Source organism: Hypanus sabinus, chromosome 14 (genome assembly GCF_030144855.1).
Source record: "Hypanus sabinus isolate sHypSab1 chromosome 14, sHypSab1.hap1, whole genome shotgun sequence".
Classification (NCBI taxonomy): domain Eukaryota; kingdom Metazoa; phylum Chordata; class Chondrichthyes; order Myliobatiformes; family Dasyatidae; genus Hypanus; species Hypanus sabinus.
The window spans coordinates 34,752,462-34,780,259 of NC_082719.1; the positions used below are offsets into that span (position 1 = coordinate 34,752,462).

Sequence of the window (27,798 nt, forward strand, 5' to 3'; positions counted from 1 at the left end):
TAATCTTTAACCCGGTTGAAGGATGGAGGGCTGGCGAGGGGGAGAGAGAAACTTCACACCGCCCCTCACTTCAACTCCTTCCGCATGGTTAGTGCCTCGTTTCAGAAATATACATAACATTATGGCACACTCACTGCAAAATACCCTAGACCCTTAATATAACAATTACCAACAAGATGATCATTGTTTAAACGATTTTCTTACATTCAGCCTTGTTACAATCGCCAAAAATGGTCAGCGGGTATAGGCGAGAGCTATGCATTGTAACAAGAACAAAGCGTGATCTCGACTTTCGATACTTTATTCTCTGGGATTATTGTCAAGGAAGAGCTTCGACCTTTCGTTGTCACGTAAATCTGTTTTCAGAGTTGGTCTCCTGTGTTGCTGCAGTACTTGCAAAGGTCATAAATATTGGATAATGGACAAGGTAAATGTTTTTTAAAAGCAGGGTTAAAAGGAGAAAATTCCTGATGGGGAAGTATAAGGAATTCCCTTGCCACCCCCCCCCCCCCGGTCAAGAGGGGGGTGAGACGTTGGTGTAAGTGCATCTGGATAAGGAAGCAGTGATGGTGCGACCCTCGTCCTCAATGTCTCTGGGCCGTGGCCGCTGCTTGCTACAACAGGTAAAAGTCGCAAAGCAAGCCTGGCGGAATCGTTCATTCATGAAACAGTAGATGACGGGGTTTACGCACGCGGACGTGTAAGACAGCAAATGGATGAATGAAATTGGGGTCCCGGACAGGAATCTGTCGGCGGAAACCTTGTCAAACGCCCGCCAAGCATTTGCACAGAATATAGGAGTCCAGCAGATGAAGAACATGATCACAATCACAATCAGCATGCGGATCACTCGCTTTTTTGCCATTAAATTCGCCGTAGAGCTGTTGCTTCTCGCTCTGCTTATCTTAGCATTAGTGGAGCTCGACAATGGTTGCATTTCGATTGTCCTTTTACGCCTTACGCTCTGCATGTAACACCCATCTCCGTCCTCGTAATTGCTGGCATAGGAGCCGCTTCTCTCTGCGAATCAAACACAGGACGAAATTTCAGTAGCGGAAACATAATCCTGTCGCCCGATTTTCCGCCATTCCTTCAACTAGTTGCGCTGACTGCAAAACCAGTTGTAATTATGTGATGCTTTATTCCCCAGGCAGAAACCAGAAGCACAGTACCGGTCCTTCAGAGTTGTGAAGTCACGATGTTGTGCAGACCTTTTAACATACTCTAAAATCAATTTAACCTCTCCTCCTTCATAGCCCTCTTTTTTTTCTTTCATCCATGTGCCTATCTAAGAGGTTCTCAGATGTTCCTAATGTATCTGCCTCTACATCACCCCTGGCAGCGCGTTCCACACACTCACCACTCTGCGTAAAAAAAAGGTACCTCTGAATTTATCCGGTACTTTCCTCCAATCAACTGAAAATTATGACTCCTCGTATTAGCCATTTATGCCCTGTAGAAAAGTTTCTAGCTGTCCATTCGATCTCAATTAATGCGTACAATTAGCTTGATCTGATGCCTTACTTTGCCACATGATAAAACACCAGTCATGTTTGTAGACGAATGCCATACGAATGGTTGAGAGATGCAGTAAGAACTAGATATATTCTGAAAACTTCCGAAGCTTTTGGAGTCTTACCAGTCGAAAGTTATTTATTTCAGAAATAGAAATGCACGGGAAAGCAACTCATACTCTTCAAAGAAGTCATCCAAGAGATGTGAAAGGACGAATTAAGTTGAAATAAAAGGCGAAAAGGACATATTAGAAAGCACAGTCAACGACCTGGGTTCAATTCCCGTAAGGAGTTTGTACGTTCTACTGAGACCGCATGCCTTTCCCTCCGGGTGCTCCGTTTTTCTTCCACAGACAAAAGACGTACCGGCTGGTAGGTTAATTGGTCATTGCAAATTGTCCCGTAATTAGGCTAGAGTTAAGTGGGTGGAGGGGGTGCTGGAGTGGAAGAGACAGTTCCGCGTTATATCTCAACACATAAACAAGCTATCTTCTTTTTTTACAACAAACTATAACGCGGTTTGAACGAATTTGGAGTTTTCAAAGTAAAAATATTTCATCAATAACAAAAAAGAGCACCTGCAGCCCCTATGGAAATGAAACACATTGGATTCCAGAGATTCAATATTCTATGATATTTCCCATTTCATTAAAAGTCGTTTTCCTATGTCTTTATTCTATTTTACCGATTTCACTGAAGGTTGTACCTAAGCTGCAACTGTATGCATATTAATATGGGCTGAAGCCACTTTTTTAAAATCACTCACCAGGTCGGAAGTCGATTAAATAAAAGCAGATTCCATTTGTTGCACAACATCAGGATTTGCAAACCAAAACCATGAAATTAATATTAAATTGCCTAACTACTTTTAGGTGAGCTAGGGACGGAGAGCGCCGAGATTTCTGTATGATGATGCTGATGATGATGAAGGTCCTGGGTTGAAATAAGGGTAAAATATATCCTCAGCAGCTAAGCAGCGCCCCTTTCAAACTCCCTCATTTACCTTGGCTCCTCTTCCTGCTTTCCATTTCAAACTGAATGCCGCTGTATAGCTCGCGGGATATCAACCCATAAGCAATCATCATCACTATTCCGGGAACCAGAAACAGGATCAGCAGAAGGAAAACATACCTGGAGCGAGCAACAATGCAACCGATTAGTCAGAAGCCACTTCCACCCCAAATTTGTGTTGATAACCTTTGAAAACTTTGATACATTACCAGAATTGTTGAGTGAAGTCATTCGGCCACAGGAGTCGACACATATTGCCGGTGCTGTTGTTTGCCCTGGTGAAGGGGACCAAGGTGTTGTAGATGGGGTACGGTAACATCACCGTAACGGAGAGCAGCCAAGTGGCGGCAATCACCTTGAAGGCGTGAGACTTGGTTTGCCAGACCCTGGATTTAAGCGGTTTACATATGGCACTGTATCTCTCCAGGGAAATCGCCACCAAACTGAAGGTAGAAACACTAACAGAGATACCTGCAGAGAAACAGGATCTATTACGGTGGGGACGAGAGACTGCAGATGCGGAGTCTGGAGCATCAAATAATCTGCTGCAGGATCTCAGATCTCAGAATTGCTGAGTTCCTCCAGCAAATTCCTTGTTGCTTCAGAACCCAATACAAGTGGAAATAATTACAGAATTTATTTTATCATGGTCTACAATTCGAAATATACATTCTTCGACAGCAGAAATCAGAACCATGTCTAATACCGCTAGCAGGTGTTGATTTTCAAACTGTTGGCTTGCGGCAGCGGTACGTTGAAATACACAATAATAATCTATAAATTACAAAATGTGCTGCAATAAAATTAAATAAGTATTGCTACAGGAGAGGAAAAAGAAACAAAAACTGATGTGTTCATGGGTTCATTGTCCATTTAGAAACCCGACGGCGGAGGGAGAGAAGCTGGCCCTAAAACGCTGAGTCTCAGGAGCCTCCCTTGATGGTAGCAATAAGAGGGCATGTCAAGGGTGATGGGGCTGCGTAATGGTTGAGGCATCGCCTTCTGAAGGTGTGGTTGATGCTGGGGAGTCCAGTTGAGCTGACTGAGTTGACCGCTTACTGCAGCTTTTTCCGATCTTGTGCAGTGGCCCCTCCAGACCAGACGGCGATGCGACCAGTAAGAGCGCTCTCCACCGTACATCTGTAGAAGGTTATGAGTGTCTTTGGGGACATACCAATTACCCTCAGACTCCTAATGAAGTATAGCCGGTGTCGTGCCGTATTTGAAATATGTACATCAGCACATCAGTATGTTGGGCTCAGCGTGGATCCTCGGAGATGGTGACGCACAGGAACGTGAAACTGCTCACCCTTTCCACCGCTGATCCCTCGATGAGGACTGGTGTGTATTCCTTCGATTTCCCCTTCCCAAAGTCCACAATCAATTCCTTGGCCTTACTAACGTTGGGTACAAAGTTGTTGCCGCGACGCCACACAACCAGTTGATCAATTTGGCTTCTGTACACCTCCCCGTCACCATCTGAATTTCTGCCAACAATAGTCGTGTCGTCGGCAAATTTGTAGATGGCGTTTGAGCTGTGCCTAGCTACACAATCAAGGGCGTAGAAAGAGTAGATCAGTGGGCAAAGTACACACCCTTGACGAGTTCCAGTATTGATTATCAGCGAAGATATGTTATTTTCGATCTACACAGGCTCTGGTGAGAAAGTCAAGGATCCAGATGCGGAGGCATAGAGTTTGAACGGAGGGTATGATTGTGTTGGACACTGGGCTGTAGTCAATCAACAGCGGCCTGGCATAAGTATTGACGTAGCTACTGTCTGGGTGATCCAAGGCTGAGTGGAGAGCGGGTGAGATTGCATTCGCTGTAGACCTATTGTGGCGATGGGCAAACTGCAGCGGGTCCAGACCCTTGCTTAGGCGGGAGTTTATTCTAGTCTCGACCAACCTCTCAAAGCACTTCCTCACAGTAGATACGAGTGCCACAGGAGCTCACCCTGGTCTTTTGAGCACTGGTATAATTGTCGCCCTTTTGAAGCAGGTAGAAACCTCCGACTGCAGCAGAAAGAGTTTGAAGATGTCTTTGAATATTTCCGCCACTTGGTTGGCACAGGTTTTCTGGTAAACCGTCAGGGCCTGAAGCCTTAAGGTTTACCCTGTCGAAGACATTCTGACGTCTGCCTCCGAGACAGTGATCACGGGGTCACCAGATGCTGTAAGGCCCCGCACAGGTGTAGTTTTATTCTCCCTTTCAAAGCGTAACAAAGGCGTTGAGCTCATCTGGGAGGGAAGCATCACTGCCATTCATGTTGTTAGGTTTCATCTTGTAGGAAGTAATGGCCCTGTCAGAGCTGACGTCCATCCGACTCCGTTTCTAATCTCAATCGGAATTGTTTGTTTTCGGCCTTCCATCGGACTTATGGCATAGTTCTGGATCACCGGTCTTGAATGCCACAGATCCTGCCCTCAGCAGACTGCGAATCTCCAGGTTCACCTTCGGCTTTTGGTTTTGACTAATCTGTTTATCAACAATTAATTGAAAATGCACCTTTAAATTTCTACAACACTGTATTTTATGTTAATAAGAGGGAAATTACAGGCAGAGATTTTGTAGCTGTAGGGCCAACCTTATTGAGGTGCTTGTGTCTGTACATCGATTCAAATCCCGTAAACGAACAAGCGACTACGGATTAATTTAAACCTGTTATATGCAGCATCAGAATTTACAGCCTGAGCCATTGCGTTATAATTAGTTCATTGTATGTTCAGCTTTGGAAGTGCATCTTACAGCGGAACACAGAACAGCCCAGGCACAGCCCCTTCTGCCGATGTGAATCTCAATTTCAGTGATCGTGTTCTATCGGCTCCTGCTCGGCCTATGCCCATGCGTTCGCTGCCCGCTCAGGTGTCCAAAACTTGCAGAGCTCTGGAACACGGCTTTTTAAAAGCGAACCGATTAGTAAACAGGGAATTGATGATTAGATAATGTTATTAAACATTCCTTTTCTTAGAAACCGAACGAGACCTTCCCCTGAGGCTCTGATAATATGATTTCAGCCATAAACATGACTGAGACGAAAAACAGTGGGATAAAAGAGTAAATGCAATATTAAAAGCAGATTATATTTAACATGGTTTAAACATTAACCGCCAAGCAAACGGCTACCATCTTCCTCCCGCTGCTAACATGCCTAGCTACAGTTAGGAGCATTCCGTTAACTTTTTCTCGCAGGTACATGCAGTAAATGAATAGGTGCGATTTGAGAGAGAGACAGACTTTCAACTGTTTTAGTATGAAAGCCATGACTCCAAGGTGCCCCTTTACTGTAACACCTAATTCCCGCTTTAACGAGGTTCCCTCCTAGAATAACTTTAAAGGTTGCTTAAAATAATTTGTGTCGATACAGCTAATGCACCGACAAAAATAAAAACAAAAATAACTCTTAGTAGTGGAATAGAACATGCGCTGGAGGTAAATGGTTTTGCTTTGACTTTCTATTGATGCCACGCCTCTGCGTGGAATTTCACAGTTTTCCACGCATTGCATTGGAGTTTTAGTTACCCATGAAGTAGGCGACGGCCTTGCAGACGGCGCTCCCGAAAATGAAGTCCTTGAGCAGGTTGGGGATGAGGGTGAAGGGCATACAGAAGAGGCACAACATCAGGTCACTGACCGCCAGCGAGAGCAGGAAGCTGTTGGTTACAGTGCGCAGCCGCTTGTTCCTCAGGAGGACGGCGATGATCAGGACATTCCCAAGCACGCTCAACACAAAAAACAGACAGTAAAGGAAGATCCGCACAGTCTGATCCAGGTCTGGAAGAGAGATAAAGGAGGCAATATTTGTTTTAAAAGAAGTGTGCATTTGAGTTCCCGTGCGCGCCCACAACAGTCCCTACCTTTGGGCGGACGAACAGCCTGCTGGCACTTGTCACCCTCGCAGCCGCTCCGGCTCCTGGTCCCGGTTGGACCTGTCACTCTCGGCATCTCGGTGAGATTCAGCAGCAGATGAGAGACCGTCTCCATCACTGGCTCCTGAACGCGCCTCACTCTGCTGGACGGTACAATTGCCCCAGCCATCGGTCCATTTTACTTCCCTGAAGTTTTACAGATCATCTTGCATTAAAATATCACCGTAAATATATGCCCGACTCAAAGAATAACGTCACTGATGCCAACACGGAAGTTTTGTGTCTCTTAAATAGCTGTATTATTCAATGTTTCCTCATTATGGAAGAAACAATTCTGATTTCTGTCCTTTTTAAGTAAGCTTGATACCAAGGGTCGAAGCCCTCTGCGATGACATTTGCCGTGGCGTTCTCAGCAAGCCTCGGTGTGCAGTTTTTTTTGGTGAGAGCGCCGGCTGATGCTTGTGAAGCTGGTTCTGTAAACTGCAGGTGCCTATGAAAGCGCAGCCCCGCCCCCGCCGGACGCACAAGGCTACGGGTTCACAAGCGGCGGCGGTGAGCATCTATTATTCAGTTCATTATCTGGAGGGTTTAACCCTTGGAGTCCGCGGATTGCAGAGGCTCCCCCTCCCCTATGTTGCGGCCCGGGCTCTGGCAAGAGGACGATTTTCAGCCGAAAGACTGGTTCACCCGATTTCCAGCGAAAGATCAGAGATTTGTTCAAGGATCATCACTTTCTCAGAAACAGTTTCCCTGATAAGGGTCTCGACCCAAATTGTCGACTGTTTATTCCCTCCTTGACCTGCCGACTTCCTTCAGCGTTTTGTGCGATGCTCCGGATTTCCAGAATCTCTTGTAGTTCAGTTTCGGAATGAGGGGTTTTCTGTCGATTTGCTAGTGAAACTTGAATTTGAGCCCCATATTAGACAAGCAAGTGAAAGCAATCGTCAGGAAACGGAGAGGAGTCTTGACCCAGAAGCAGAGCACTGGAGACGATTGAGCAGCAAAATAATAAGCCAGGAGGGACCAGGAGAGAAGAGGTAGCAAGGTAAACCTGCAGCTGGTTCGGCAAGTGAACAAGGACTGTGGGTGAGAACTGCAGTAATGTAGGTTGTGGGCGACGAGTCTGGAACCAGCAGCAAGCGAACTAAGTTGGCTGTATGGAGACTGGGAGGTCTCTGTACGTGCAAACCTGACAGCGATGGCTCAACTGTGAGTGATCCGTCAGAAAAGGAGACAGGGCCAAAGCAAAGAGGTTAGGATCAGCCTGACCATTACCGTGTAAACGCTCTGCTCCGCTTACCTTATGTGTGGATTCAACATGTGGCATACCCTTTCCTTAGTAAGGAACATCCAGAGCTCCAGTATCAAAATACCGAGGGCTGAAATGTTCTGCCTAGTATTGCATACACATATTCCGTGCTCCAACACCGTTGAACATGTTACACAATTACCAATACTCAGTTTGGAAGACATTGTCAACTCTGGCTTAGCAGATTTTAGCAAAGTTTTTAGAGAAAACTGAATTTTCTCGTGTTTGCCTGTAATTACTCGCATTTGTCTAAGGCCTCTTTGTATCCCAACAAGAGCATACCGCACAGCCTGTGACAAGGGCTCGTCACCAGATGACAGCATGCACTACGTTTAGCCACGTCATTGCATAGAAGCTTGGCTGCCTCAAATGGTTAGCACAGGAGCCTGAGCATGTGTGAACGAGCTAGAGAACCACTCAGATTGTATCCTGAACTATTATATCAATTGAATCAGATTATGAAGGCGGAAGGAGGTGATACAGCAAGAGCCTGAAACAATGTAAAGCTCTGTTGGTTTCTGATCCAAAATGTTAGTCTTCCTGTACTTGCACTTCCTTTATGTTTCCTTACCTGTTTGTATAATCACCTGTTTTCTGCAAAAGTTCTGTGGAATTTCAGTAATTTGTGATAGCTAGTTCTGTATTTTTGTAGTTCCTTTGTTAATAAGCCTCGGGTGTCATGGCAGTGTAAGTAAATCAAAGCTGTCCTTGTCTTATAGTCTGTTCCTACCAGAGACTTCTTTTATCTATCCAACATGAGCCAGTCCTGATTGGGAAATCAGAGATGGAGAAGGACAGCAACTTTAAATTCCTCTGTGTTATCATTTCAGAAGATCAGTCCTGGGACCAGCAAATAAGTGTCATTATGAACAGAGCATGGCAGCACCTCTACTTCCACCAATACCCTTGAATGGAAAAGCCTACAGAAAGTAGTGGGTATGGGTAAAGTCCTCCCCACCACTGAGCACATCTACACAGAGTGCTGTTGCAGGAAAGCAGCACCCATCATCAAGGGCTTCACCATCCAGGCCAAGCTCTGTTCTCACTGCTGCCATCAGGAAGAAAGCACAGGAACCTCAGGACACACACCACCAGCTTCAGGAACAGCTACTAGCCCTCAACCATCAGCCTCTTGAACCAGAGGCTCACTCACTCCGTCACTCAGCTCTTCCCACAACCTATGGACTCGCTTTCAAAGAATCTTTATCTCATGTTCTTGATATTTATTACTTAATCATTATTTTTTTTCCCTTTTTGTATTTGCACAGTTTGTTGTTTTTTGCATATTGGTTGTTTGTCTGTCTTGTTGGATAGAGCCTGTCATTGATGCCAGTGTGTTTCTTATATTCACTGTGACTGTCCTCAAGAAAACAACTCTCAGTATTGTAGTATATGGTGGCAAATATATGTATTTGAAAATAAATTTGCTTTGAACTTTGACCAAGTTCTCAATATAAAGATCTACTGTGAGACAAGTTCTTTGTTCAATTCTTTCCTCCTTGCTTACTGAAGAATGATTTGGTTAGTCACTGCCACCGTGCTTTACCGCTATGAACATCTAATAAAATGGCTGTAACCACAAGATTTGTGTCTCATTCTTGACTTCCAAAGAACCTTCCAAACAATATTGTCTTCAGATTCAACAAAGCCAACAGAGGAAGCACTAGAAGCACATGTCAAGGTGACAAATTTTCTTTAAAGATGATATACAAAAACTGGAAAGGTACTTTAATTCAAAAACATTAGTAATGGTTTGGGACCAGGAATCAGAAACCAGGTAAGACAATTGGTGAATACAGCGAACTCTCAAGAACCTGCAGCTGATTTACCAGCTTGTCATTTCTGAAGAACCACGGTGTCACTTTTAAAGGATCGTGTTCTCAATTTAAAAGGCTTATCTTTTGTGGATTAAAAGCCAGCTTCCAGCAATAAAGAGTAAAGTACAGTAACTATGTTGCAGTCATAGAAGTTTAATTGCTGTTTGGGATAACAATGAAAGTAAATTAAACTGATGAAACTTTTCATGTTTGTTGAGACTTGTTCATATATAGCATTACTGTATACCGGAGAGCCATACGTACCGTAAATACATCAACAATCTCTAAAAATTGAAACACGTGGTTTTGGCCATTGAAAATTAATTTGGAGTGCTTGGTAAGTTGGAAAAATACCATTGTAAAACAATTCTCTAATAAACAAGTACACAGTAAGAGTATTTTAATAGCAATAAACATTACATCTTCTGTCATCGTTTTCACTGATTTTGCATTATCCATGGAAGTACCACACTCCATTGCACACTCAAGAGTCAACTGTATATAGGTTAATTAAAGAACTCATCCTTCCATGCAATTTTGGTACACTATTAGATTTACTTTATGTGATAGACCTGTTGCACTTGTGGCGCGACATCAAGACCCAAAATGTTGACTACCCCATTTCTTTCCATGCTACTGCCTGACCCATTGAGTTCCTCCAGCCATTTGTTATAAATCTCTTATAAATCTGTGTTGGGTTAGTTGATTGACTGGTAATTGACAGTTCTGTCAAAGTTGTAGAACGTGCAAATCCTGACATGTAAAATGCCAATGTCATTGGAAGTGGATTGCAAGAATACTGGAGAATTTTGCTCACGAGTGATTCATACATGGCAACAACAACAGTCAGGACTACAGTTAGGTCCAAGGCTGTGAAACTAAGTCTGAAATTCACTGGTGAGGCTAGTTCAGTTAGTGCTCTGGCTACAATGACCATCACTCAGCAATTTAGAACAACCAATTGTTTTAACTGCAAGATGAAGCAATGCATTTTGACAACCTGCAGTTTGAGGCTAAACCCAAGCAAGAAAAGCAATTTCTGTGGCTATTGAAAATGATGAAAAATAGAAAGACTTTGTATATTGGAAGTTTGCAAAGACAATGAAGAACTGGGATTGCACAGGATATATGGCACCAACAGTAACCCGGCAGATTTCTGAGTAAATGTATTAACAATTCACTTGTCATGTAAAGTCAAAGTCCAGGTTATGATACACACAAGTGTACTGAATGTATGCAAAGGTGCAATGAAAAACTCCCTGCAGCATCACAGGCATGTAGCAGCATATCAGTAACATTCACATGGAAACATACAATAAACATATTTTCACAAGGAAGGACACAAGTAGAACAAAAAACCTTCCATTTTAGTACAAAGTGATATAAAAGTTGCAGATGGCAAGAAGAGTATATGCCTACTCTCGCAATTTCAGCTTGACATCATTGATGGAAAACACAATCTCTTTGAAAGCTATTCCAGTGCAATTTACAGATAGTGGAGTGAATAGAGTGTATAGTGAAACGAAATAGACAGTGAATACATTACAGCACTCTTTGATAGCAAGCCACCTTTCATGGGGGATGAAACAACAAAGGCAGTTCGGGCTAGATTGGAAGGATGTTTACTGAAGCTGCTTTCTTGGAAAGGTATGTCAAAATATTCAAAGACTTATCTACTTTTATAACAGAGGATGAGAATACATACACAAGCAACTAGATACAAAGCTGTTATAGTTCATGACCAGACCTTAGGAGTCACTTTGAACAGGAGCAGGATAGGCTAGAACAGAATGGTGAGCTTGTGAATGCCAGTCTGAGGTAACAAAATTTTATAGTGCTGTGAGGACGACAAACTTAAGCTGTAGATGACACAGTATCTGTTACCTGCTTCATAAGATATACGTATATGTGAAGACAGGGCAATTAAAGATATTCAGAAAAAATAGACATCTTCCAGGTCTAAGCACACTGGTACAGCTGGTTTAGCTGCTGTTTCCCTGTGTCAGTGGCTTGAGTTTGAACCTGCCCTTTGGTGCTATCTACGTAGAGTTTGCACATTTTCCCTGTGACCACATAGGAAGAAACAAGGGCACCAAATGAAACCTGTGTACCAAAGGCATGCGGTTTGATATGTTAACTGGCCACGAGTGTGTGAATGAGTGGTGGAATTGGGGACGAGTCTTCAACCTATATTTTTCAAGTCTTGATGGATCTTGCAAGGAGTGGATCATTGCCTTTATGATCAAAGTAATCTGTTGATTGCTGGGAGCTCAGAAAAAAATAAAATTTATTGATCCTTTAAGAAGTCAACAAGATTTGATGAACAGAATATGGTGAAGTTGTTGTGACTTTTGAATGAGCCACATGGGGTTCGCACTGTAGATATAACAGAAAATTATTCAGCATGAGCTGACACGAGTCTGAGACTTGGTGGGACAATCTCCCTGAAAGCAATGTACATTGGGTTTTTATGCCTTTGAAGTACAACAATAACAGCAGGTGATCAAATACAATGTCAATGTTTCAATTGCATAGTTCCTTTCAATATTTTGGGTACAATAAATGGTCCCAGTGTGTGGTTATGCATTCAGAATGACAATACAAGACGAACTCTCAATATTGAAACAGTTCTTTGGGAATCAAGAAATATAAATCATCTTCTTTTTACCACAGTATTATGAGGGGTGGTTCTCTGGATTCACAGACACCTTAAGTATCAATTGACAGACATAGATATGACATATATGACCGTGATCATGTGTAAGTTCAAAAAGACAGCCAGGAACTTTCCTTTCTCCTTTGTTGGGAACTTCACTGAAGTTCAGTTAACATAGCCTTAATGTCTGCATGTCTGGCCAATGCATTCAAGAATGTCTCATGATCATATCAATTTCGAAAGCATTTTATGTTGTGAGCCAGAGGCCTGCACCCTTCATGGATAATGATGTTTATTCATGCAGCTGTCTTTGTAATTTCAAAACTAATCTCTGCTGGTAGTTTGTATTTGAAAGTCATTTGAGACTAGTTCTTGTTTGTATTAAAGCCTATCATATTTTATACTTTATACTTTCTGATTATAGATGCTTCTCTCCATAGAAGCAAAACAAATGTGTGCTTTTAAAATGAGAATTTGAATAGCTGTGAAGGCAAAAACATGTGCCATCAGCTATGCTCCAAACCTGAAAGTATGGCAGAGCTAATGTCATCCAAATGGTCATTGCTTGTGGAAAAAGGGAGTGAACTGGATATTTATTATGGCAAAAAGTGCAATTTGAAAGTGCAGATAAAGTCATGTGATGAATCACTTTCCCTTCTCACATATTCACAAGCAGCAAGCAGATCCAGAAGGAAATACTTGGAATAAAGTTTGGAATCAAGAGATTCCATCAGTTTTTCCTCAGCTTGTAGCTGAGTAACAGACCATTAGCCACAACAAGAATTAGGTCGCAGATTAGTGATGACCATGGTGTATCAAGGATAGACAACCCTCTTGTCACAGTATGATTGTACAGTTGAGTTTAGATGATGTCCCAAGCAGAAGACCATTGTAGATGTACTGTCACAGCTGAGAACTCTGTGTGATCCAAGTATCAAATGGAATCAAAGGGGGCTTCCTGGTGAATGCATCTGAAACGTAGAAAAGATCTAGAAAGGCCAAATGTTGAACGATGTAGATAAGCAGAACTTGGCCAGTATACAGATGGGGAACTAAAACTAGTCCGAATATTGGAATAGACAGAGTGGAAAGAATTGCAAGAGGCTTTGTTTATTGGCACAGTTTGAACAGTGACAAATCATCATTGATCAAGAAATGCAGTGTTTGCCAAACATAAGAAAAAGTCACTAAAAGACATCTTTGCTGACATGCAAGAGGACCGTGGGTGGATGGGAGTGAGGAAGGGGGCTTGTTTTGCTGCTGTTGCTGTGTTCTGTGCTCTGCTGAACACGGTGAGCATGCTATGTTGGTGCAGGAATATATGGCGACACTTGCAGGCTGCCACCAGCACAAATTTGTGGGTGATGGTTGTTAATGCAAACACTGTATGTGATAAATAAATCGGAAACTACTGAAGCTTTTCAGAGAGTACACCGACATTGGTATAAAAGGGAATAACATTTACCAGGTTCTCACTAATAATCACTCAGACTAGATTGATGTGAAACACATAGATCCGTGTACCATTAGTAAACCTACTAGAGATGAGTTAAGGTCTATATGTTATGACTTGACTCAGAAGCCCGTTTCTGATAATGGGACTTAATGCTAACTTACTTTGCTCACAAGTATGAATGGTTTTAAACATGCTCTCTTCCTTTACAAAGCAGCTGAGATTAATCAGAATAGTCAAGGAGGCTGTCAAGAAGCAGTGTCATAGCCATATTCAGAACTCAGTGTGAAACATCAATGAGGCAGCTACCTTCTGAAGCACAGAAGAACTCCGTTCTCTACATGAGTGTACCTGCCTGAAATTCCATGCAAAATTAGTGTACTTGTGTTCTTAGCCTTCAAGCAAGCTGAGCTTACATTAGAGGTAGGAATCTTAATATTTAATTGGACTCAGTGACAGAGCCCGAAGTGTTCACGTAGATAAGATGATCTCTGCTGGCAGAGAGCCATACCAAGGTGATAAGCCACTTGATCATGAAGTTGTGGCTGTATTAGCATTAGAGCCAGCACAGACTGCAGGATGCAAAATATCAAATGAAAACAGGTCTGAGAAATAAGCATAATCAAACAGTCCAAATGTTTATTCAATTCCAAAGTTTGTATGAAGATCAGGAAAACTCCCAAACCACTGCTGATGAAACGTAAATACGAGTCAGCACGAGAGACTTTGGGAAGGAAATACCTGGCTTGCCAACATGGCCACCTGTGACAGAGCAGAGGGAGATTTTTCACTAGAAGTCGGAGTCAGACTAACAGGAGGTACTGGTGGTGGTAGTGGTGGGTGGGGTAGGGAAGGAAGAAAATATTACTAAGAGCAAAAGGGTTGTCAGTGGCTAATGGATGAGAATATGCGATAGACAATTGACTACATTGCCATCTAAGGTCAGTGTCCGAAGAGGACCACGATAAATTCTGATCTTGCTGCTGAACGAATCCTCTCAGCAGAATGCCTTGGCTCAATTAGATTATGCTCACAGGAACTTTCTCTGGATAGGCAAAAACCAGCTGCACCCTATGGAGAGAGGCCACAGTCTGAGCATTACCAAAGCCAACAAAAAATTACTAAGACGAACACGACCCGAAATGTCGACAGCGCTTCTCCCTATAGATGCTGCCTGGCCTGCTGTGTTCCATCAGCATTTTGTGTGTGTTGTTTGAAAAAATTACTAACAGATATTTTGTTTTTCTCTTTATCCATTTTCCATGTTGTTTATTAGTTTATTTTATGTTTGTTTTATTTTACTAATATGGGAGAAGTGTGAGAGACTCTTTTCCAGTGTGATGTTTTGGTAATAGTTTCCTATAGTATGAAGTTGGTGGAAACAAATAATTCAAGACTGATGGGTGGACGAACATCCATGATTTCACCATATAATAAGACCATAAGATATTGGAGCAGATGTAGGCCATTTGGCCTATTGAGTCTGCTCCGCCATTCAAATGTGGGCTGATCCAATTCTTCCAGAATTCTCCTTAAACTCCTAATGAAATATCGCTGCTGTCAAAATCAGGAAATAACATTGCTCACTCCTTTGACTTCTGCTCCCTCTGTAAGGATTGGTGTGTTCTCTTGTCTTACCCTTTCTGAAGTCCACAAACATCTCTTTGGTGTTACTGATGTTGAGTGCAAGGTTTTTGCTGCAACACCACTCAACTAGCTGATATATCTAACTCCTACATGCCCTCTTGTTACCACCTGAGATTCTGCCTACAATGGTTGTATCATCAGCAAATTCATAGATGGCATTTGAGCTGTGCCTAGCCACACAGACATGGGTGTAGAGAGAGTAGAGCAGTGGGCTGATCACATATCTCTGAGATGTGCCAATGTTGATTGTCATTGAGGTGTTATAATTACCAATCCGCACAGATTGAGGTTTCCTGGTTAGGAAGTCGAGGGTCCAGGTGCAGAGGTAAAACATCCAAAGTGAATCACATTTCTGCAATCAAAACATTGAAGGAGCCACCATTACCCCAGGATGTTTCATTAATGCCAATTGAACCAACAAGACTGAACCACTGGGGAACTGATCTCTGATCAAATCAAAATCTAGGCTTTTGCCAAAGGTTGAGAGCTCAGGTGAAAGAAAAATTCAATAAAGCATCCCTATGGCTCTTTGGTATTAAAATTGGCTCCTCACTATCACCATCTAGGTGCCACTGAAATAACTCATGAAATTTTAGTTAACAATGTTTTAACTGTGAGCAAAATCTCAAATCCAAAATAAAACTTTTGGGAAAGACTCAAGATAAAGCCTCAAGAAAATTATGTTAATAATGTTAAAAAGCACTGGACTGTCAGGGCCATGCTAATTCTTTCACTTTGAACATCTGTTTCTTTTTGAATGACATAATTGAATTTACGTCCACTAGTACCTCGGCCACATAATACAGACTCTAACCACTCACAGTGTAAAAAATATTCTTATCACTTGTTAGCAAACACAAGAGATTCTGCAAATGCTGGAAATCCAGAGTAACATGCCCAGCATGCTGGAAGAAATTAGCAGGCCAGGCAACATCTATGGAAAGGAATCAAGAGTAATTTTTCAGGCTAAGACCCTTCACAGAACCCATGGTCTTAACTATATTTTAGACTTGCCTACTAATATTTTGATTAATGCACTAAATTAATGCACACTGAGTCCTGACCAAATTTCTCCATTTAAAACATGATGCCCATCATCAAGTGTGCACGGGAAACCAGATCAAAAAGCCAAGAAGATATCTGTAAACTGTAAACTACAATTTCTCCCATACCCATTCAAGGGGAAAAAGCACCAATAATAAAAAAAACATTATCTAGGCCCAATACATCAGTGTCGATGAGATATTAAAACAGATATTCTGTATTCACAGGTGGACTGAAATACTCTGTGTTGACAGCTTATGTAAAGCAGACACACTTTCCTGGTACCCTGCCTAAAATATACACTTTACAAAAATGAAATCACTGAAATATCCGAAATATTTCTCTTTTATTACAGTGTTGTGAGGGGTGTCCCTCTGGAAACATGAACACTCAGCTTTGATTGACCAAATTAATATGACCCATGCTCATGTTTGATATACTGTAGCAGAATAGACAGCCTAGAGATTCCTTGATTTAATTCTTTAGTTGGAGAAACTGGGCCCACTCTTTGTCACAACTGTGAAAAGCACTTTGATATTTCAAGATCTCTAATGCCTGGTTACAATGTCAAGAACTTCATCTATTGTTTCTTAGTAACAATTGGAAGTCATACTTTCCTCTCAATGCAGTTATGGTTGGAGTTTTGATTTGGTGTAATTAACATTGCCCTATTGCCATGTTTTCATTACTAAATGAACTGAAATATATTTATCCTTTCAGTGGTACCAACTGCCACTAAAAGCTTTCTTCTGTTATTACTGAAAGAAATCTACCAACCAAAAGCTTGAAAAATTCAAGGGCAGAAATGATTAACATCGGTAGGGAAGTTATTTAACTTTGATAATTAAAATTTCTCACTGTATGTAGTTTTCAAAGTGCAGTGGCGATGATAAGTTAATTACCATGCCTGTGATTATTTTACAATTAACCACAAGCATCAACAAGACCCTCAGCAATTTATACAACCAAACAGATTTGAGAAAGCAAAACAAGAAAATCTAGATCTAACAAATGTCTGATTCATCCTGTGATTACTGTGTTGTTAGGCATCTAATTTTTAGGTAATTTTGCCAAGTTACTCTAAAAACTAGAGAGTTTAGTTTATTTCCACTTCAAGCATACTCAGAAGTCAATTTATGAAATATGCAGAACTAAAGTTTTGATGGCTATTGAATTCTGTCATTTGATTTACAGGAGGGGAATATAAATTGAAAACATTGTTAGGATTATATTACTTGTACTCCCAACGACTGTCATAGACAAGTGTTGATCGAAACAACAATACATTTAGGATATTGAAAACTATCTAAAAGCACTTTAATACAATAATTCCAACATTCATTTTCATTAGCCAAGGCAGAATTGGGATCTGTTTTATCTTTGCAGTTTATAATTCAAGACAAATGTAAAATAAAACATGAAGTTATACAGATGACCCCCTGGGGCAGAAATTGGGTTGCACAGTGTTTGATCGTAAGTACGCAGAAGGTTATAAACTGAAAAGGAAAAGCCCACATGAGCAGAGTTCCCTGTATCATAACCCACTGGCAGAATGGGGAGGAGGGAAGCTGCGAATTGTATGATCTGCAGTTTCAGTGTGTTGCTTCAGATACCGCATCCAAGAAGAGTACTTCATTTTGTGGAAGTCCCTGGCGGACTCACTTTATGTTAGGCATGGTAAATTAAAATGTGCCACATGCAAGACTGGACTTTTCAAGACCTTGCTTTGAAACGGAGTGTTGTGTAATCCAACTTCCAGATGCCTCTTATGAATTAGAAGTTAAGAGATTCAACTTCTACTTCTAATCATTGCTAATGTGATGGAACAATCACTGTACTCAACAACTAGCTCTAATTGCTCAAGTCTGAACCTACATACATTAAGATTGTGAGGTCTGCTTTCCTCCCTTATCTCCATATTACTGATTGCCTTAGTTTTCAGACCTCTTTTGAGCTCAGCCTTGGGTCTGCTTAGCAAAAGAGTATTCTCAGATCCCCAAGAGAAATGCAATGATTTAGAGTCCCCGATATAAATACATTTTTCTTCATCTCAGACCAGCTAATTGATGCTTTTTCCTGAGTCTAAGCCCACTTTGCTCTTGATTCTTTGCTGGAGGTAAATGCCCTACTGGTAGCAATTTACCAATTCCTTTCAGGGGCTTGTTTATTGCAATAAATTCACTCCCCATCCTTTGGTTTGGACCTTACCTTAATTTTGCAGTTATCGAGTAATTGACAGGGCAGGAAATGGTGGAGTTTTGTTGAGCCAAAATCAAAAGAAGTGGAAGTAAAAACATGAAATATTAGAAACACGAAGAAAATGTAGTTAAAATCTGAGGGAGAAGAAAAGACCAAGCTAAAAGGTGACTCAGGAACTATGAAAAGGGAATAGCATTTTAACAGGAGACAGGGTGGGAAGATAGTCAAGATAGCTACGGTTTGATAAAATATGTCAGTTGACACTTTGTGTCTAGAGATGGAGAAAGGGGAGAGAGGTGTCAGAAATGGAAATATAAGGGCAGAGTGGAAGTTGGAGGCAAAGTGCCCTTTCTCAGTTTCTACATCTCCACTGCATCTGTTCCCAGGATGAAGCTTCCCTCTTCCTCTTCAGGACATCAGAGATGTCCAGCTTCTTTAAAGAACAGAGTTTCCCTCCCTACAGCATTGATACTGCCATCACCCGCATCTCTCCCATTTCCTAAGCATCCACGCTCACCCCATTTACCTGCCGTCTTAACAGGGAAAGTGTTCCCCTTGCGCTCACCTACCACGCAGTGAGCCTCTGCATCCAACATACCATCCTCTGCAACTTCTGTCACCTTCAATGAGACTTTACCCATCTTTTCTACCCCCCCCCACAGCTTTCCACTTCCCCCACGGATTGCTCCCTCACTAGTGATTGCATTGTCCATTCATCCCTCCCCACGAATCTCCCTCCTGGCACTAAGTGAGAGAGATGTTACACCTGTCCATTCACTTGCTTCTTTACTTCTATTCAGGGCCCCAAACTGTCCTTCCATGTGAGGCAGCACTTCTATGAATCTGTTGGAGTTGTGTATTGTATTCGGTGCTGCTGTTGTGGCCTTCACTGCATTGGAGAGACCCAACCTAAATTGGCAGACTGTTCTGTTGAGCACCTCTACTCTACCCACCAAAAGCAGAATTTCTCTTTGGCCAATCATTTGAATTCTTATCCCCATTCATGTTCCAACATGTTGGTCCACGGCCTCCTTTTTTGCCACAATGAGGCCCCTCTCAGGGTGCAGAAGCAACTCCTCATATTCCGATCACAAACAAGAGAAAATCTGCAGATGCTGGAAATCTAAGCAACACAGAGAAAATGCTGGAGGAACGCAGCAGGCCAGGCAGAATCCATGGAATAGAGTGGGTTGACGCTTCGGGCCGAGACCTTTCATTGGGCCTAGAGAGAAAAAGATGAGGAGTCAGAGTAAGAAGGTGGGGGAAGGAGAGGAAGAAACTCAAGGTGATAGGTAAAACTGGGAGGGGGAATGGGTGAATTAAAGAGCTGGGACGTTGATTGGCTGGAGAAGGGGGGGAGGGGGAATCTGATAGGAGAGGACAGAAGGCCATGGAAGAAGAAAAGGGGGTGGAACACCAGAAGGAGGTGTTGGCAGGTAAGGAGATAAGGTGAGAGAGGGAAATGGGAATGTGGAATGATGAAGGAGAGTGGGGGTGGGGGCATGGGCATTACCAGAAGTTTGGGAAATCGATGTTCGTACCATCAGGTTGGAGGCTACCCAGACAGAAAATAAAGTGTTGCTCCTCCAACCTGAGTGTGGCCTCATCATGACAGAAGAGGAGGCCACGGATGGACATGACAAAATGGGAATGGGAAGTGGAATTTAAATTGGTGGCCACTTGTTCTGGCAGACGGCGCATAGGTGCTTGGCGAAGTGTCCTCCCAATCTTCGTCGGGTCTCACTGATATACGGGAGGCCACACAGGGGGCACTGGATACAGTAGATGGCCCCAACAGACTCACAGGTGAAGTGTCGCCTCACCTTCAAGGACTGTTTGGGACCCTGAATGGTAGTGAGGGAGGAGATGTAGGGGCAGGTGTAGCACTTGTTCTTCTTGCAAGGATAAGTGCCAGGAGGGAGATCGGTGGGGAGGGACGAATGGACGAGAGAGTCGTGTAGGGAGTGATCCCTGCGGAAAGCAGAAAAGGATGGGGGAGGGAAAGATGTGCTTGGTGGTGGGATCCTGTTGGAGATGGCAGAAGTTACAGAGAATTATGTGCTGGAATTATGAGGCTGGTGGGATGGTAAGTGAGGACAAGAGGAACCCTATCCCTGGTGGGGCAGCGGGAGGATGAGGTGAGGAAAGGCATGTGAAATGAAAGAGATGCAGTTGAGGGCCATGTTGATGGTGGAGGAAGGGGAGACCCTTTCTTTGAAGAAGGAGGACATCTCCTAGGTTCTGGAATGAAAAGCCTCATCCTGAGACTGGATGTGGTGGAGATGGAGGAATTGAGAGAATGGGATAGCATTTTTACAATAACATGGTGGGAAGAGGAATAGGCCTGGTAGCTGTGAGAGTCAGAGGCTTATAATAGACATCAGTAGATAAACTGTCTCCAGAGTTAGAGAAAGAGGAGGGAGGTGTCGGAAATGGACTACTTAAATTTGAAGGCAGGGTGGAAATCAGAGGCAAAGTCCATAGATGCTGCCTGGCCTGCTGAGTTCCTTCAGCATTTTGTGTGTGTTACTACATATTCTGTCTAGGTAGCCTCCAACTTGTTGGCATGAACACTGATTTCTCCTTCTGGTAATTTGTTTCCCTCCCCCCCCGCCCCCTCTTCCACGTCCCTCTTCTCTTATTCCCCACACTGGCCTCTTACCTCTTCTCTTCACCTGCCAATCACCTCCCTCAGGAAAATCTCCTTCTTCCCTTTCTCCCATGGTCCACTCTCAGCTCCTTCGTCTCTAGTCCTTCACCTTCCCGTTCCCCTGGCTTCACCTTTCACTTTCTAACTTGTGGTCCTTCCCCTTGCCCACTCCTTTTTATTCTGTCATCTTCCCTCTTCCCTTTCAGTCCGATGAAGGGTCTTGGCCCAAGAAGTCAGCTGTTTATTCATTTTCATTGATCTTGCCAGATCTGCTGAGCTCCTCCAGCATTTTTTAGTGTTTTCCATGGATGTGTGGTTACTGCAATCAGAATCACACCTCTTATGTCTTGAAATATATAGAACGTTATAGTGCATGTGCTGAACAGAAGAGAAAAGAATGCTGTGGGATTATCAGCCACCTGCTCACTGAGTTAGTATCCACTGTAGATTGCTGGGAGCAAAGCAAACTTTCCCCTCTGCTCCTGTGAATGCAAAAGACAGAGTTGTCAGGATATATTGTTTTCAGGAAAAAAATTAGCCTAGTACTGTTGCAGCTCAAATTTCAGTGACATGCATTCTTTCCTAACCTCAGGTGCTGTCAGAAAACTTTCTCCATGGTGCTCCACTCTCCTGCCTCATCACAGAGTCAAGGTCTCTGGGTTGGCTCTTGTAACCACCTCTTTGTGCACATTAATGGTTAATGGAGTTATGAGGGGAGTTGATGGGCATGTGCGAAGGTAAGTAAATGACGTGGGTAGAGAGACATACATGGATGGAATGGGATTATTCCCTGGGAGTTGGCATAAACACAATGGGTGGAATGATCTTCCATGTAGTTACAATTGCACAGAAATAGAAATATGGGAAGTACTCAGCAATCTTGGATGTTAGTATTTATTAAGCCATTAATTAAATTGTTTGGTAAATGCAGTGACTTTTAAAATTAGAAAGTTAAACCTGGCACAACATTTAAGCAGACCAAAGGTTAAATTGAGAACTGAAGAAAAGACTGAAATGAAGCATTCATTTGATTTCTGAAGTATTTAAGATAATATTCAAAAGAAGGGTATAATGTTATAGATAAATGCAGAAAAATATGATTCTAGTACCAATCTTTTAAAGTGTTTGCAAAGTATAACGGAACATAGACTGTAAAAAGTAGTGTAAAATATCAGACATAGTTGCAACTGCAGAAGTGTTCTGTGCACAGTGCCAACTTTACAGTACACCTGTAGATCTGCTTGTTAATGCAAATGTCTCATCATGGCAGCAACTCAGTGCATAAGAGCATGCCAACGTGGACAAGAGGTCTGGGGGGGGGTGATCTGAGTATCTCGGAAACTGCTGACCTGGAACTTAAGCACAATAGTTTCTAGAGTTTACAGAGAATGGTGCAAGAAACAAAAACCATCCAGTAAGTGGCAGTTCTGTGAGTAAAATGCCTTGTTAATGAGAGAGTTCAGAGGAGAATGTTCAAATTGGTTCAAGCTGACAGGAAGGTGACAGTAACTGAAATAACCACATACTATACCAGTTGTGCACAGAACACTTATGAACACCCAACACGTCAAAACTTGGATGGACTACAGCAGCAGAAGACCATGAACATACACTCAGTGGCCACTTTATTAGGTATAGAAGATAACTAATAAAGTGGCCACTGAGTGTATATCTACATGCAGAGATTTGAATAAAGCTTTGCAACTGATATTTTCCAGTCATTGACCCTTGAAAACATGTCAGTGTAGTGAAAGTGCTTTTAATGTTAATTGGGTGAGAAACAGAACAAAAATGTTTACTTAACATAACACTTAGAAATATTCATTTGCAAACCTGTGTGCTAATGGATACAGTGTTTGATTCAACAATGTTAATATAAAAATAAAGACCTCGGGCTAATGAAAACATTCTGATCAGGTTTTTGTTCATTCACTCTTGCCTATTCCAGATTCAACCATTATTTACTCAGTCCCAAGCTTCAAACAAGTCACTGCCAAACTGCTAAATTGTTATGACTGTCTGATTGTAATGAGCTGGGTTGATCAGACCCAAATATTCAAATATCCAGGAGATGTGGTAATAAGTTAACAAGAACAACAAAGTAACTTGAGCCGACTTTATTGTCATAAAATAGGAAGCACAAATATACCACACCAAATACTAACAGTAAGTCAAAAAGATTTCTGCAAAGATCTCAGGGCTCTTGATTCTTAGTCACCACTTGATTGGTGCTGTTGTCGGGGGAATTCCAAATTCCCGCTCACTCATGAAACTACCCCTGGGGTCCCAGGTACCATTCGTGATTTCTGGTCTGGGAGAAATCTGATGAAGCAGGGAAAGGTACTCCAATAAATATAGGCTTCATAAGTTTAGAGAGACACACAGAAACAGACAGACTTTTTGATCTTTTGTTCTCATGTCATTAACTCAGCCGGTTTTATTTTTCATTCAAACAACACATGGTGTTCAGCATATCCTTATAAATCAATTAGACACCTTAATGATCACTCCTTATCCGGCAGTCCATCAACATTTCTTAGACTCACAAAGAACATTAATTTTGCATATAAGTGATAAGCTGGAATCAGAAGAAGAATCCTTCAAGCCAACGTGACACATAGAAAGAATCCATGAACCTACCGCTCAAAGTGACCAGATGTCCTCATGTTAATGGTGCCTGAGACCAAGAAAGCATCCAGCTCCTATCAGTCAAAATCAGACATCAACATATTTCCAGTGTTTAATCTATACAGACACTTTACAAACATTAATGAATGTACAAGCCCCAAATGATAAGGGTTCAGGAAGTGTTAAATTATCATTTTGAACTGTTCAGACATTCATTCAATATTTTATGAAGTTTTATATAACACACTGTTCTCTTGCCCAGTATTATTGTTCAAAACTGTAGTTCTTAACAATACTGTTATTGGAAGCATTCTTATAGTTCTTTCTGCACCTCTTGCCAACTGACCCCCTATGATGATGTATGACAGTCATTGTTTCCCTTGGTAAACACAATCCAGTACATCTTAATAAACCATATGAACTGCTCAGGATTGGAGTGCAATATTCTGAGGAAATTTTAACATATATAGGTCTAGTTATGCCATAAATATACCTTCATGGACAGAAACCCCTCTCAAATGGAAACTCATAAGAAATACAAATAGCACACCTTCAATTGTTTTATGCTTAACAGAAGATTAATCTTCTTAATTTCCTTTAATTTTTCTTCACTTGCGTTTTTCATTTATTGAGAGGGATAAAGAATCAAACAATCTATGACACACTATTTCATAAATCACTGCTGAAATCAAGACATTGTTTGCTGTTTTCCCTGATAAAAGATAGCAAGGAAAAAAATCATCTGTTTGTTGGGTTCAAAATTAAACTAATACCACAGAACTAAGGCACATTTCCGTTGTAACTGATTAAACATAAAAGAAAAATTGATATCATGGCAGGCCTAAAACACATTATGCTTTGTAGCTATATGAATACAATTATGAAACAGTCTCAATCGATGACAAGAAAATATCTGGCTGAGAACAGATAATTGATAGTTGATCTAGAATTATTAGAGAAAGATGAAACAGATTTTTTGTTATCATGGTGATCTAGGCTTTATTATAAACCATATATTATGTGTTAAAGCTGTGCAGTGAACTGACAGCCTGATTTATATCATTCGTGACTGCAATCATAACTTTCACCTGAGGCAATGAAGTGAAATTTTATTGTTATTTATTCCCAGGATATGGGTATATCTAGGTAATGTAGTATATAATTCCTAAATTCCTTGGATGAAGTAGACATACCTTGGATTGGCATGTTTTGTAGTTTGAAAGGTGATTGAAAGAAAAACACAGGAGCTGCAGGAAGGTCTACTTAGTTTTTATTTCAGTGAGGTGATCAACGATATGGTGATGTAATGACGAATGCCATTCACGTACTTCTTGCATATAACATGTAATGATTTCTGTAAACAAAGAATGCTTAATCAACCAACATATTTACAATATTACTCAAATATTAATTAAATGCTTAGTTATAAACTCCAACTCAACATATATACACCCGCTCTTGATCATTTCTGTAGTCCCTTGTCAGGACTGCTGGTCCAGGAGTGAAACATCAAGTCGCCTTGTTTGAGCCTCAGTTTGTCTCAGCTGTTTGTTGAGCATTCTTCTTCTAAGATTGGGTTTAAGGAGATTGAAGTGTGGGCTCAAGGGACAGCCCAGGAACAACATAGCTGCTGGGTTATTGGCTGTGGACTGTGCTGCTTTACGATATGCAAGGAGGAAATTGCAAACATTTGATTCAGTGTCAGTGTAGTGTGTTCTGCTGACATGGCTTGCAGCACCTTCTTTAGACTCTGGACAAAGCTTTCCACCAAGCCATTTGGAGCTGGGTGGTACGGTGCAGATGTAACATGCCTTATTCCATTCATTGTCAGGAATGACTGAAACTGTTCTGCAACAAAGTGTGGTCCATTATCACTGACTAAGTGTTCTGGAACATCAGTCCTTGAGCAGAGGCTTCTCAGCACGTCAACAGTCTGCCAGGCTGCAGTGGAGGCTGTTGGAACACTACTGGCCACTTTCTAGCTGCATCCACTACTGCCAGGAAAGTCGTGTTGATGAATGGTCCAGCAGAATCCGTATGAATCCTCTGTCAGGCCAATCTCAGGGATAGAGAGGTGCTGCTCTTGACATCTTCTGGACATCTTAGCATCCCAAACGGCGCATGACAATCTACTCGAACTGCTAATCTATCCCAGGCCACCAGACAAAGTTTCGAGCTAACACTTTCATTTTGACCATGCCTAGATGACTGGCTGGCAGCTCCTCCAGCATTTCAGCTGTCAGTTTGGGTGGCACAACAGCTCTCAATCCCCACAAATAGCGAACACCACCAAGGGCAATTGCATCCCAGCACTGGTAAAGATTGGGGAACTGGAATTTCTGCTGTACAGTCCAGCCACTTTGCATGGCCATATAGAGCTGAGAATGTGTGGGGTCTTTTCTTGTTTCCCTTTGGATCATCTCTGCCCTAATAGAGAAACTTTCGATTTGTATTAGGGAAAATACGACCTACCTTGTAAATTTTTCAGGAATTTCCTTTTCCAAGTGTAAGTGGGCAATTCATCAGCATTTCCATGATTAGTCATCCTCTTGAATTCAGTCTTGTAATTGTGTCCTCCATGAAACAGAGTCCATTGCTGCATTCATGCTGCTACTGTTAGAGGAACACCCTTCTGTGGATCAAAAATGGACACTAGTGGTTGATGATTAGTAACGAGGGCAAACTCTCTCTCATACAGGTACTGATTGAAATGTGTTGCACCCGAAACCAGGCTCAAGTCTTGTCAGTCAATCTGTGCATAATTTTTATGACCTTTTTTTTAACCCTAATGAATCTTTCCCCCATCTGAAGAAACATATGCTGCAGTTTTTTTTTACTTGTAGGTCTCTCTTTCCCAGTTCAGAGGAAAATAATGTGTGTGCTTTTTAAAAAATCATGAACACTGTGCTTCAATAGGTAGCTAGTCATCTAAAAACTTCCTTGTCCCAGCTTATGTTTTACAACTCCAAAACTAATCAAAAGCAAAATGGTGGAGCTGGGACACTAAAGAAAAACAAAGTAGACATGTTATCCCTGGCTCATGTTTTCTTTCGACTACTTTCTGGAGTTACAAAACATAACAGGAACCACTAAAGATGTCATCTTCTCAAAATTATGTAACCTTTAATAAGCAGTAGCTGTTTGTTACTTTTTCCTGCAAAAGAGAAAGACCTTTGTTAGGGATTTATAACATCCTGGTCAGACCCCACTTGGAGTACTGTGCTCGGTTTTGGTCACTTCACTATAGGAAGGATGTGGAAACCATAGAAAGGGTGCAGAGGAGATTTACAAGGATGTTGTCTGGATTGGGGAGCATGCCTTATGAGAATAGGTTGATGGAACTCAGCCTTTTCTTCTTGGAGCAACAGAGGATGAGAGATGATCTGATAGAGGTGTATAAGATGATGAGAGGCGTTGATCATGTGGATAGTCAGAGGCTTTTTCCCAGGGCTAAAATGGCTAATGTGAGACAGCATAGTTTTAAGGTGCTTGGAAATAAGTACAGAGGAGATGTCAGGGGTAAGATTTTTACGCAGAGGGTGGTGAGTGCATGGAATGGGCTGCCGGTGGCGGTGGTGGAGGTGGATACAATTTTAAGAGACTCCTGGATAGGTACATGGAGCTTAAAAAAATAGAGGACTATAGGTAACCTTAGGTAATTGTTAAGTATGTACATGTTTGGCACAGCATTGTGGGCCGAAGGGCCTGTATTGTGCTGTAGGTTTTCTATGTTTCTATGATTTTGTTGTGGTGGGTGTTTGCATATGTACATGTACTTGTAGAAGTGTGCTCGTGTGAAGAACCTGCTATTGGTGACTTGTTGGAAGGAAGTGTGTAACTTGTGGATGTGACAGTTTGGTAGTGGTAATTTTGTGAGTGAGTAATGACTTATCAGTGTTTGGTAGTTGATTGACAGAGGTTAATTTTAAATGGTTGTTGAAGGTGTGGTGCAAACAACTTGAGTCTGCTTTAGTAGATGGACTGACCTTGCCCATTCAAGG

The 27,798-nt window shown here is 41.9% G+C and overlaps 1 protein-coding gene across 1 annotated transcript; it reads right to left on the reverse strand.

Annotated features, from left to right (window-relative positions):
- Nucleotides 1–514: 514 nt before the first annotated feature.
- cckar (cholecystokinin A receptor) lies at nucleotides 515–6,509 on the reverse strand. The gene is made up of 5 exons (XM_059988528.1): nucleotides 6,383–6,509; nucleotides 6,048–6,299; nucleotides 2,735–2,996; nucleotides 2,518–2,645; nucleotides 515–1,020 (listed from the first exon to the last, which is right to left on the reverse strand). The coding sequence occupies exons 1-5, from the start codon at nucleotides 6,507–6,509 to the stop codon at nucleotides 515–517; spliced, it is 1,275 nt and encodes a 424-aa protein (XP_059844511.1).
- Between the last annotated feature and the right edge of the window lie 21,289 nt (nucleotides 6,510–27,798).

What these genes read in the sequence shown, in the direction of transcription:
- cckar (XM_059988528.1), bottom strand. Translation starts at nt 6,509, where the DNA reads ATGGAGACGGTCTCTCATCTGCTGCTGAATCTCACCGAGATGCCGAGA. An exon ending in GGCCGTCGCCTACTTCATGG is followed by an intron (nt 2,997 to 6,047) that starts GTAACTAAAACT and finishes GTTTCTCTGCAG; the next exon opens with GTATCTCTGTTAGTGTTTCT. An exon ending in GACTTCACTCAACAATTCTG is followed by an intron (nt 2,646 to 2,734) that starts GTAATGTATCAA and finishes TGCTCGCTCCAG; the next exon opens with GTATGTTTTCCTTCTGCTGA.